This window comes from Lithobates pipiens, unplaced genomic scaffold (assembly GCF_037356315.1).
Source record: "Lithobates pipiens isolate NorthernLeopardFrog02 unplaced genomic scaffold, aLitPip1_a1.2 Scaffold_28, whole genome shotgun sequence".
Classification (NCBI taxonomy): Eukaryota; Metazoa; Chordata; class Amphibia; order Anura; family Ranidae; genus Lithobates; species Lithobates pipiens.
Genome location: NW_027507789.1, coordinates 226,066,958 through 226,080,199, shown reverse-complemented (window position 1 = coordinate 226,080,199; position 13,242 = coordinate 226,066,958). Strand labels below are relative to the sequence as shown.

At 47.8% G+C, this 13,242-nt stretch overlaps 1 protein-coding gene across 1 annotated transcript in view; it reads left to right on the top strand.

Annotated features, from left to right (window-relative positions):
* Positions 1–7,116: 7,116 nt before the first annotated feature.
* The window catches only part of LOC143936206 (ATP-binding cassette sub-family A member 10-like), a 95,215-nt gene continuing 89,089 nt past the window's right edge, over positions 7,117–13,242 (top strand). The window contains exons 1-5 of the mRNA XM_077460615.1: positions 7,117–7,290; positions 7,364–7,573; positions 9,094–9,198; positions 11,891–12,134; positions 12,338–12,496. Coding sequence (XP_077316741.1) covers positions 9,094–9,198; positions 11,891–12,134; positions 12,338–12,496 — 508 coding nt within the window. The 5' untranslated portion in view covers positions 7,117–7,290; positions 7,364–7,573. The remainder of the gene's footprint in view (positions 7,291–7,363; positions 7,574–9,093; positions 9,199–11,890; positions 12,135–12,337; positions 12,497–13,242) is intronic.

Here is a 13,242-nt window from a genome sequence, read left to right as displayed (position 1 = left end):
GACTGTTGTTTAGTTTTGTTTATTGTTATTTTTGGGGGATGTACTCCGGGGGTTCTTTTGAATTCTTCTCACCTTTTGCCCTGATGGCGGCGGTGTTTGCTCAACTCGGGGGCTGCGTCGTGCAAAAGGGAGGCTCGTCTGGCCTCCTGCTGTCCCCGCCTGTCTTTCCGATGGGCGTGGCCACCTGCACTTCGGCGCCATGTTTTCCACGCCCACACTGTGATGTCCTTCGATTTCACATTACTGTGGGCTGTGTGGAACATCTCGGATGGAGGTCGGGTGATTGCAGGTGCACACCCCCTGTGATGGTTGGCGCCATTGACGCCAGCACATCACCATCCGTACATGACGCTGGGGGCGGAGTTTGTGGACTTGCCGTGGGTATATCCGGATGTCCGGCGCGGCTGCAACTTGCATTTGCGGGATGTCGGCCTGATGTAGTGGTCACAGGTTTAGGCATGCACGTCCCGTGCTGTGGCTCTTTTTAGTTTCTCAAGGTAATACATCAAGCAGACTCATGGATTTACTTCAATACTACCTATCCACCCATATTGTATTGTCTGTCTGTTTAATTTATTTTAATTTAGCACAGCCCCCATACCATTTAGAGTATTGACTACTATATGCATACAGAGATATGGAGCATTTTTACCTGTATGAACCTAAACAAGTATGTTGACTCCTATCATTGGAGTTTAGTATGTTATGCTTTCTCTATGGTTTCATTCTGTCTCTTTAGACATGTGCATATCTATTCATACCCTTATACATCTATATACACATACTTTCTAGATACAGTGGTGTGAAAAAGTGTTTGCCCCCTTCCTCATTTCCTGTTCCTTTGCATGTTTGTCACACTTAAGTGTTTCGGAACATCAAACCAATTTAAACAATAGTCAAGGACAACACAAGTAAACACAAAATGCAATTTGTAAATGAAGGGGTTTATTATTAAAGGTGAAAAAAAATCCAAACCATCATGGCCCTGTGTGAAAAAGTGATTGCCCCCCTTGTTAAAACATACTATAACTGTGGTTGTCCACACCTGAGTTCAATTTCTCTAGCCACACCCAGGCCTGATTATTTCCACACCTGTTCACAATCAAGGCATCACTTAAATAGGAGCTGCTTGACACAGTAAGGTCCACCAGAAGATCCTTAAAAGCTAAACATCATGCCAAGACCCAAAGAAATTCAGGAACAATTGAGAAAGAAAGTAATTGAGATCTATCAGTCTGGAAAGGGTTATAAAGCCATTTCCAAAGCTTTGGGAATCCAGCGAACCACAGTGAGAGCCATTTTCCACAAATGGCGAAGACATGGAACAGTGGTGAACCTTCCCAGGAGTGGCCGGCCGCCCAAAATTACCCCAAGAGCGCAGCGACGACTCATCCAAGAGGTCACAAAAGACCCCACAACAACGTCCAAGGAACTGCAGGCCTCACTTGCCTCAGTTAAGGTCAGCGTTCATGCCTCCACCATCAAGAAAAGACTGGGCAAAAATGGCCTGCATGGCAGAGTTCCAAGGAGAAAACCACTGCTGAGCAAAAAGAACATCAAAGCTCGTCTCAATTTCTCCACAACACATCTTGATGATCCCCAAGACTTTTGGGACAACATTCTGTGGACCGATGAGACAAAAGTGGAACTCTTTGGAAGGTGTGTGTCCAAGTATATCTGGCGTAGAAGGAACACTGCATTTCATAAAAAGAACATTATACCAACAGTAAAATATGGTGGTGGTAGTGTGATGGTCTGGGGCTGTTTTGCTGCTTCAGGACCTGGAAGACTTGCCGTGATAAAAGGAACTATGAATTCTGCTGTCTACCAAGAGATCCTGAAGGAGAATGTCCGACCATCTGTTCGTGTACTCAAGCTGAAACCAACTTGGGTTCTGCAGCAGGACAATGATCCTAAACACACCAGCAAGTCCACCACCGAATGGCTGAAGAAAAACAAAATGAAGACTTTGGAGTGGCCTAGCCAAAGTCCTGACCTGAATCCTATTGAGATGTTGTGGTATGACCTTAAAAAGGCCGTTCATGCTCGAAAACCCTCTAATGTAACTGAATTAGGACAATTCTGCAAAGATGAGTGGGCCAAAATTCCTCCAGGACGCTGTAAAAGCCTCATTGCACGTTATTGCAAACGCTTGGTTGCAGTTGTTGCTGCTAAGGGTGGCCCAACCAGTTATTAGGTTTAGGGGGCAATCACTTTTTCACACAGGGCCATGATGGTTTGGATTTTTTTTCACCTTTAATAATAAACACCTTCATTTACAAATTGCATTTTGTGTTTACTTGTGTTGTCCTTGACTATTGTTTAAATTGGTTTGATGTTCCGAAACACTTAAGTGTGACAAACATGCAAAGGAACAGGAAATGAGGAAGGGGGCAAACACTTTTTCACACCACTGTACGTGTTTGATATACTAGAGACCGCTGACCGAGTGCTTTGTGCAGCCTGTGCTGGACGTCCTGGTTCCTTCCTTCTGCGGTTCACTTGCTGCGTCCCCTCAGTCCCCGACTTGGACACTTTCTACTGCCGCCGTCTTGTCATCAGTTTTTGGAGACCTAGCCCAGCGGATTGGTAAGTAGGAGGCTCTCGTCTTTTTGACCCCTCCTGCCAACCAAACCTTCCCCTTTTCAATTATTTTTTTTTTTTTTTTTTTTTTTTATTTATATTTTATATTTTTTATATTAATTCTGCATTATATATATTTTTTGTTTCAGAGAATAATGCATCTGCCCCTGAAGAGCGAGCAATAGACTCGCGAAACGCGTAGGGCACGATCGATGCTTCCTGTTATGTTTACACTGCTGGGCACTTTTTGCAGTGTGTTACTACTGTTTACATAGTGTTTTATTTATGCATGTACAATTTCTACCTCCTATGATGATGTATATATATCAATTGTTTCTACCAATGTAAATCAATTTTATTATTTAATGGATGTGTATTCAATGTAATGACTTGATATTTATCTTTGCTTGTGTTCTTAACTGGGCCACTATGCCGGGTAACGCACATTTATTGCTGTTCCCATTGGTTATGCAACATTTTGTAATTAATAAATTGACCTTATTGCATTTTTTTGTGAACGTTTGCCAAATTTCTCCCACCTCACTCAAAGTCCTAGGGCTCTTGTTCTTTTTTGTGTATTGTAAGGATGGAGGTGGTAGAATGGTTTTTCCAGACCCTAACTTTTTCTTGCTTTTTAAAAAATGACAGGCAGAGGAAGAGGCAGGCCCTTCCACAGGGGTAGGTCAGGAGCAACAGGATTGAGCTAAATGGCAAATTGCAGAAGGTGCGTGCGATTACGTCAAAGGATGCACCAGACTTGGTTGAGTGGCTCACTTAGCCTTACTCTTCTGCAACCTTCTCATCCTCTCGATCTGCACCCTCTTCTTCACCCTCTGCTGTGTGCACCCCCAAAGACACTACCACCAACACCACCACCATATACCTTCCGCTTGAGTCGCAGGAATTATTTTCCGATCCATATCAAGACATTTCCAATGTGCAGCCACTCTTGGCATTGGATCAGGAAGAGGAGGTAGCAACAATCGCCACTCAGCAGACTGACTGCTGGTGTCAGTGCTCTATATCACGGTGCTGGTGTCAGTGCTCTATATCACGGTGCTGGTGTCAGTGCTCTCTATCACAGTGCTGGTGTCAGTGCTCTCTATCACAGTGCTGGTGTCAGTGCTCTCTATCACAGTGCTGGTGTCAGTGCTCTATATCACAATGCTGGTGTCAGTGCTCTCTATCATGGTGCTGGTGTCAGTGCTCTCTATCACGGTGCTGGTGTCAGTGCACTCTATCACGGTGCTGGTGTCAGTGCTCTATGTCACGGTGCTGGTGTCAGTGCTCTATGTCACGGTGCTGGTGTCAGTGCTCTCTATCACGGTGGTGGTGTCAGTGCTCTATATCACGGTGCTGGTGTTAGTGCACTCTATCACAGTGCTGGTGTCAGTGCACTCTATCACGGTGCTGGTGTCAGTGCTCTATATCACGGTGCTGGTGATCATCTCCTGCACCCCCTTCATAGCCTACCCTGACCTTTCCTCTCCTCCATTGCCTTCATGCGCTCCTGAGTCCTGAATTGTCAAAATTTCACAGATAAAAAAAGATTGCTTGTCGTTATCGATCCCAGATTCACTTCATACTTGTGTTATGTCAGTGGCCATGCGGTGGGACTATGTGTGCACAGCTAGTAAGTATTTTGTGGCTGGAAATATGACCTGTAGGTTTTTAAAGTTCGCCTGCCATTGAAGTCAATGGGGCCCGCCGCGAACTTTGCGGTTCGCAAACTTCCGGCCGTGTTCACGGTTTGCGTTCGCGAAACGTCCCGTCGGAAGTTCGTCCATCTCTAAAGTGCACCTAAATCTCCATTCCTATAAAGAGGGAAGGGAAAAGCAACATCCCAAAGTTAAAGGAGCACTCTAATAAAAATTGAACTAACATGTATAAAATATTGACATCAGGCAGATGGGTTCAGTGTTAGGACAGATGAGAAGGTGATTCGGTAGCATGGGGATGCATCAGTAAAGCTGGTGTGCAGGGTTTTACATTGATGGGACAGAAGAGCAAGGGGGTACAGTGGTGGGGCAGATGTGCAGGAGTTACAGTAGTGGGAGGGATAAGAAGAGGGTTCAGTGGTGGGACAGAAGAGCAGGGGGGTACAGTGAGGGGGCAGATGAGCAGGTTACAGTGGCGGGACAGATGGAAAGGGAATTCAGCGGTGGGACAGATGAGCAGGAAGTTACAGTGGTGGGACAGATGTGCAGGGTGGTACAGTGATGGGACAGATGAGCAGGGGGTTACAGTGGTGGGACAGAAGAGCGAGGTGGTACAGTGACGGGGCAGATGAGCAGGGGGTTACAGTGGTGGGACAGAAGAGCTAGGTGGTACAGTGATGGGGCAGATGAGCAGGGGGTTACAGTGGTGGGAAAGATGGGAAGGGGGTTCAGTGGTGGGACAGATGTGAAAGGAGGTGCATTGGTGAGACAGATGATTAGGGGGTTAGGCCGCGTACACACGCGGGGACTGTTCGCCCAACTTTGTCCGTCAAACAGTTTCGGCAAACAGTCCGCTCAAAATTAGCATGGACGGACATGGCCACACACGACGTACGAACAGTTTGCTGAAACCGTGCGCGATGACGTGAACGGCACGTACGACGGGACGAAAAATACGACGTCCTATACACTGCATTATAACTTTCGGCGTGTAAAGCCTTTCTGAGCATGAGCGGAACTTAGTTTGTCGAACAAGCCTACACACGAGGGAACTGTTCGCTGAAACAAGGTTTCAGCGGACAGTTTTTCGGAAATTACGAAAAACCTTGTTCAGCGGACTGTTCGCTGAAACTGTCCGCTGAAAGCCCACACACGAGCGGACTGTTTGCCGAAACACTGTTCAGCGGACAAAGTTGGGCGAACAGTCCCCGCGTGTGTACGCAGCCTTACAGTGGTTGGTCAGAAGAGCAGGGGGTACAGTGGCATGACAGATGAGAAAGGAGGTACATTGGTGGGTCAGATGAGCAGGGGGAACAGAGGTGGGACAGATTTGCAGAAGGTACACTGGTGGGGCAGATGAGCAGATAAGTTCAATGTTAGGACAGATGAGAAGATGGTTTCGTAGTGAGACAGAAGAGCATGGGGGTATGGTGGTGGAGCAGATGTGCAGGTTGGTACATTGGTGGGGCAGATGAGAAAGGGGGTACATTGGTGGGGCAGGTGAGAAAGGGGATACATTGGTGGGGCAGATGAGCAGGGTGGTACAGTGGTGGGATGGATGTGCAGGGTGGTACAGTGGTGGGACGGATGTGCAGGGTGGTACAGTGGTGGGACAGATGTGCAGGGTGGTACAGTGGTGGGACGGATGTGCAGGGTGGTACAGTGGTGGGACGGATGTGCAGGGTGGTACAGTGGTGGGACAGATGTGCAGGGTGGTACAGTGGTGGGACGGATGTGCAGGGTGGTACAGTGGTGGGACAGATGAGCAGGGTGGTACAGTGGCGGGACAGATGAGCAGGGTGGTACAGTGGCGGGGCAGATGAGCAGGGTGGTACAGCGGCGGGACAGAAGAGCGAGGTGGTACAGTGATGGGGCAAATGAGCAGGGGGTTACAGCGGTGGGAAAGATGGGAAGGGGGTTCAGTGGTGGGACAGATGTGAAAGGAGGTACATTGGTGGGACAGATGAGCAGGGTGGTACAGTGGCGGGACAGATGAGCAGGGTGGTACAGTGGCGGGACAGATGAGCAGGGGGTTACAGTGGTGGGACAGAAGAGCGAGGTGGTACAGTGATGGGGCAAATGAGCAGGGGGTTACAGCGGTGGGAAAGATGGGAAGGGGGTTCAGTGGTGGGACAGATGTGAAAGGAGGTACATTGGTGGGACAGATGATCAGGGTGGTACAGTGGTGGGACAGATGAGCAGGGTGGTACAGTGGTGGGACAGATGTGCGGGGGGGGGGGGGGGCAGTGATCTGAAGTGTGGATTTGCAGGAATTGGGGTTGATCTGAGGCGTGAGAGTGCAGGATGTTCATTTCTCACTAAACAAGTAGTTTACATCATTTACTTTATAAAAAATCCTTTTCGTGATTGAGAATGTGAAGTTGACATTTTTATGTTATAAAATTCGGCACTCTCAATTTCTTTGAAAATATTTTTCGGCACGCTGTGCTCAAAAGGTTGCCCACCCCTGGTATACAGTATATCCAGGAGCTCCCATCATGCTTTGCTCTTCCAGACCGCTAACCCCTTGGTTTTCCTCTCCTGTCTCTTTATTATCTTGTATTCTGCATTAATGCCGATCATCAATTAGATCTGTTTTTGTTATAATTAACATTGTAACAAATTGTAAAAGGCCAAAATGAAACATTTTTGTATTTGTTTCACAAATCCTGTCCTGAGTTTTAAAGTTTCAAATTTCTTGCTTTGCTGTTGTTTTTTTGTTTTTGTTTTTTTGTCTTTTTCTTTCGCCGAGAAATCCTTAGAAGAAAAATAATCTTTCAAACAGTTAAACGGAATAATAGATCAATTGAATATGATACTTGGAATCTTTCCTCCCTTCAAATGTATACACAATTGCAGTTGTTGATGGACAGAATAAGAAGGTCTCTTCATCCGGCAGATGGAATGGATTGGCCTCCCGGGATCAGAAAGGAATTTTTTTTCCCCCCTTTTGATGAATAGGAGGGGGATGGGAATAGGGGATGGTGGTTGTTTTCTTGTCTGTACACCAAAACTACTAGAGACTGTCTAAGGATGAACATGATAAAAAGTGAGTCTTTTCTTTGTAGACCTTTAAAATAAATGGCCGAGTAAGTGAATTTTCCACTTTCTTATTCCCTCAGGGGCGTTGCGATTTTTCCGGTGAGCTGCGTTCATGAAAAACGGATTAGACGTCTGCAGGAATTGTTGATGATTGGACAGCTCCACACAAGGGCTATCCTCAGATGAGAATCACGACCCCATTGGGGAACCCAGGAGCCCACATTCATATCGGCCACTGAGCTCGATAAGGAATTTCCGGGCTTGTGTTGTCCTCCTACTCGACCTACAAGGTAAGTTGTAATCACCCAACTGAATTTGAAAGTTAGTAGTACCTTGTCACTTTGACATCTCCCAACGTCTTTGAGGACCTACTTTTCCTACAAGGATCCACTGTGGCTGATATATAAGAACGGGAAGAATATTCTATGGGAATAAAAGTGTATTCCCACAGCTGCACACCTATCACTGTGTCAGGAAAGAAGAAATATGCCCAGGCACATAGTTAAGTGCCAATGGAGAATTTATGTTAGCCAAACCCATGGGCAGAGAATCCCTAACGCCTGACCTGTGGGCGTGCACGCCTGCCACTAGAGTGGCGTCAAGTGGGCTATATAAACACCTCTGCTGCACTATGACCTTGCCTTATGGTTCTGACCATGCTTTTACTCTACCTGAACCATCCACTGGCTTGCTCTTCAACCATGTCTCTGCTTGATCCCTCTGCCTGTCTGCTTGCCATTTCAAACTCCAGCCTGAACCTAACTACTCTGCTGCCTACTGCTTTGTTCCTAAGGTGCTTGCTAGTGACTGACCCGGCTTGCCTGACCCTGCTCTGCCCTCCTTATACCTGCGACCTGCCAACCTGCCATGTACCTGCTGTCTGCTACCTGCCAAGTACCTGTGTCTGCTAGCTACCAGTATGCCAAGTACCTGCTGTCTGCTACCTACCAAGTACCTGCTGTTTGCTACCTGCCAGCCTGTCAAGTAACTATTGTCTGCTACCTGCCAAGTACCTGCTGTATGCTACCTGCCAGGTCTGCTTGCCATTTCCAACTCCAGCCTGAACCTGACTACTCTGCTGCCTACTGTTGGGTTCCTGACGTGCTCCTGACTGACCCTGCTCTGCCCTCCTTATACCTGCTGCCTGTGACCTGCCAGCCTGCCAAGTACCTGCTGTCTGCTACCTGCCAGCCTGTCAAGTACCTGCTGCCTGCTACCTGCCAGCAAGTACCTGCTGCCTGTGACCTGCCAGCCTGCCAACTACCCGCTGCCCATGCGTCACAATCCAGCCTGCATCCAAGTACACACAGACCCCTCATCTGAAGCCTTCACAATCTGAACTTCTAGGCACTTAGGCCACCCCGGGCTTCCGTGCCTCCTGTTTACTTCAGGGGTACCAGGCCAGAGGTGTAAGAGATCGCCTTCCTCTCAACGTCAAGCTCCATCTCCAGGTATGTGACACCGACCATGTCATTATGAAGTAAAAGCAGCCTCCACTCACTCCATCAGAAACCATGCCCCCAATGTGTTTTGCCCCATTCCCAGGGCTTAAGGTACCTAGTCTGGTAACCAATATCTGGCCCAGCCTGGTGACCAAGTCCTGGCCCAGCCTAGCAACCAAGACCTGCCCTAAGCTAGTGATCAAGACATAGCCTACCCTGGTGACTAAAACCTGGCCTAGATTGGAGACAAATCATTTGGCAGAGATGAGTTCTCCAGAACACCAAGTTGGTATATATGGGCACCTTTAAATGCAACTCCTGTGTGAAACCTCGTTTCTAATGGTCAGTACTGACATCTTCTGTTGTAGATGACTGAAAGGACACAGAGGGAGGCCAGTTTCATCCAGCAGACGTTGGCTCTACTGTGGAAGAACATTTTGGTACAAAGGAGGCGACTGGGCTACATCATACTGGTAAGTAAATAATGTGAGTGATACTTGACAATGGGGCCTCAGCAGTGGCGGCTGGTGAAGTTTTAGAATGGGGGGCGCCAGACCCCCCCTTCCTTTTTGACCCATCCCACTTGGCGAAAATGGGTGTGGTTTCTGCAAAATAGTGGGTGTGGCACTAAGGGGTGTGTTTAGCGTCTGAGCTGAACGAGAGATGGAGAGGGATGGAGGGACAGCAGGCCCAGATCCTACACAACAATAGAAATAAATGTATTCCAGAAAGTTTAATAATCAGAAGATAAAGTATTCCTAACACCTGGTGTTAGCGTGTCATCCCGGCACCATGATTGTTATGGTGTCAGGATGATTGAAGCGCATTATTTATATTATTATATTGTAATATAAAATTAAAGTATTCAACTCACCATAATGCAGAATCAGTGGGAGCCCTGAGCATGTCATCTGCCATGTCCCCTGCCACCAGATGCCATCAGGTGCCCCCAGCAGAGTCCGTCCTTACATCAGGTGCACCCAGCGGAGCCTGTCCTTACATCAGGTGCCCTCAGCAGAGTCCCTCTTTACATCAGGTGCCCCCAGCAGAATCCCTCTTTACATCAAGTGCCCCCAGCAGAGTCCCTCCATACATCAGGTGCCCCCAGCAGAGTCCCTCCATACATCAGATTCCCCAGCGGAGTCCATCCTTACATCAGGTTCCCCCAGTGGAGTCCGTCCTTACATCAGGTTCCCCCAGCAGAGTCCATCCTTACATCATGTGCCCCAAGCAGAGTCCCTCCTTACATCATGTTCCCCCAGCAGAGTTCCTCCTTACATCAGGTGCCCCCAGCAGAGTCCCTCCTTACATCAGCGTCCCCATCAGCAGAGTCCTCCTTACATCTGTGTTCCCATCAGCGTAGTCCTTGTTACATCTGTGTCCCCATCAGCGGAGTCCCTCCTTACATCTGTTTCCCCATCAGCAGAGTCCTCCTTACATCTGTATCCCCATCAGCAGAGTCCTCCTTACATCTGTGTCCCCATCAGCAGAGTCCTCCTTACATCTGTGTCCCCATCAGCAGAGTCCTCCTTACATCTGTGTCCCCATCAGCGGAGTCCCTCCTTACATCTGTGTCCTCGCCAGCGGAGTCCCTCCTTACATCTGTGTCCCCATCAGCAGAGTACCTCCTTACATCTGTGTCCCCATCAGCGGAGTCCCTCCTTACATCTGTGTCCCCATCAGTGGAGTCCCTCCTTACATCTGTGTCCCCATCAGCGTCTGAGCTGAACAAGAGATGGAGAGGGATGGAGGGACAGCAGGCCCACATCCTACACAACAAAAGAAATAAATGTATTCCAGAAAGTTTAATAATCAGAAGATAAAGTATTCCTAACACCTGGTGTTAGCGTGTCATCCCGGGTACCATGGTTGTTATGGTGTCAGGATGATTGAAGCGCATTATTTATATTATTATATTGTAATATAAATTTAAAGTATTCAACTCACCATAATGCAGAATCAGTGGGAGACCTGAGCGTGTCATCTGCCATGTCACCTGTCACCAGATGCCATCAGGTGCCTCCAGCAGAGTCCGTCCTTACATCGTGTGCCCCAAGCAGAGTCTCTCCTTACATCATGTGCCCCCAGCAGAGTCCCTCCTTACATCATGTGCCCCCAGCAGAGACCCTCCTTACATCAGGTGCCTCCAGCAGAGTCCCTCCTTACATCAGTGTCCCCATCAGCAGAGTCCTCCTTACATCTGTGTTCCCATCAGCGTAGTCCTTGTTACATCTGTGTCCCCATCAGCGGAGTCCCTCCTTACATCTGTGTCCCCATCAGTGGAGTCCCTCCTTACATCTGTGTCCCCATCAGCGGAGTCCCTCCTTACATCTGTGTCCCCATCAGCGGAGTCCCTCCTTACATCTGTGTCCCCATCAGCGGAGTCCCTCCTTACATCTGTGTCCCCATCAGCAAAGTCCCTCCTTACATCTGTGTCCCCATCAGCAAAGTCCCTCCTTACATCTGTGTCCCCATCAGTGGAGTTCCTCCTTACATCTGTGTCCCCATCAGTGGAGTCCTCCTGTCTAGAAGCATTAAATAGACCGTGTCACCAGACTGTTCAACGATCTTCCCATAAGTTTATATGTGCACTTAATGTATTTTATTCATGTAATTGACCTGTAAAAGCCCTTCTTGTGTAGACATCCAAAAGCTCCGAGACTTCTGCTGTGTCCCGCCTCTTTGATGTAATCTCAGGAGACTCCAAGCTGCCACTTAAGTGACACCCCAATAGTATTCTAATTAACTTCTCCCCCAGCATAATGACAGAGGGACATTAATTTGAGTTTTTTTTATATCAGTCTGAAGTTAAGGCTTTAACGATTCTGAGAACCGGTCCCATGTCCTCCAGAAGTATGGATACCGCCGGTTGTGACCCTTATCTAACCCGTACCGGTTCTACTATCAAATTGTTAAAAATTTTTTTTAAAAAAATGAGATTTTGCAGGATTTTCACCTTATTGTAATTGAACGCGATAACTGAGTTTAACTAAGGTGACACAGCAGAAAGTCTCATTCGTCTAGTGGAAGAATTCCTGAAATGCTGATGAACTGGAGATACGGAACCAGCAGTGAAGAGAATTCTTGCTTATGAACTGTCTGTGATGTAGATGTGTTTCTTCGAATCAATGTTGGTTGCCGCTGACCCTGTACTTGGTTTTCCAGGAGTGGCTCCAGCATTTGCTGCTGGTCTTCTTGCTGTTCATCTTCACCGTCAAATCACCGTATATGGAGCCCATGAACGATATAAAGTACAGCCCGGCCCAGGTCCTGGGGCGTCTGGATCAATTAAAGAACCTCAACATTTTCCTTAATATCCCAGTCTTCCCTTACCAAGTTGGCTACTTCCCTGGCAGCCCGGCCATCCAGGACATAATGCAGCGGGTCAACAGAAGCTCCATCATCCCAGGTAGGTTCTTTCACCTGTAAGCTGAAATGAAAGACAAAATCAGGCTGGCAGTGGAAGCTGTGGAAGCCGATAGGGCAGGAGGGGGAAGGTTCTTTCAAAAAGTGAGAAAGGCTGGGTGCCATGCTGTCACGGGAGGGGCAGGAGGCATGGGGGAGGAGGGGGGGGTATACTTTTGCAGAATCTTACACATCTCCCACTTTCAGGAATATCGCTGGAGGAATATGAGAATGCCAGCGAGGTTACAAGTCCAGAATCGGAATACCACCTTGGCACCGTGGTCTTTTCTGACAATGAAATGAACTATTCGCTCAGGTTTGACACGGAACGCATCACTAACCCGAATGACTACACAGCTATGAGAGGTGGGTCAGTGCATGGGATATATGGATATCTGGGGGTATGGTCTGGAGTACAGCCGGGGCTAATGCTTATATCTGGTGACATGGTCTGGACAGGGCCGTCTTTAATATTGACTGGACCCTGGGCAAACATTTTCTTGGGGGCCCCCTTCTTCCATGCAATTTGGCTCTCCACCTGCTTTGAGACATACAATGAATAGCAGCTATACTCAAAATCAGTTTACGGAACCAGATCAGGTAGCAATTGAGATTGGTTGCTAGAGTTTACAGGGTATCATTACCGCTTACTGACTGGCTGCTAGAGGTTACGGCACACATTATAGTTCACTGTTTTTTGTTTTTTTTTCTAGAGTTTACAGGGTATCATTACCGCTCACTGACTGGCTGCTAGAGGTTATGGCACACATTATAGTTCACTGTTTTTTGTTTTTTTTCTAGAGGTTACAGCACGTGATTTCTGCTTGTTGACTGGTTGCATGTAAAAAAATACACAGAACTTTACACTGAGATATCGGGACACAGCAGGCGACTAAAATTTCAGGGGATAAGGGAATTTAAACTGGGATAGTCGTCAAAGTATGAGGCAGCTGCTTTGGGCCCCACAACAATGATGGGGCCCAGGGCAGCTGCCCCTTTTGCCCTGCCTTAAAAACGGTCCTGGGTTTGGAGCACAGTCAAGGCTGATGCTTATATCTGGTGATATGGCCTGGAACACAGCCAAGGCTAATAGTTTTATCTGGTGACATGGT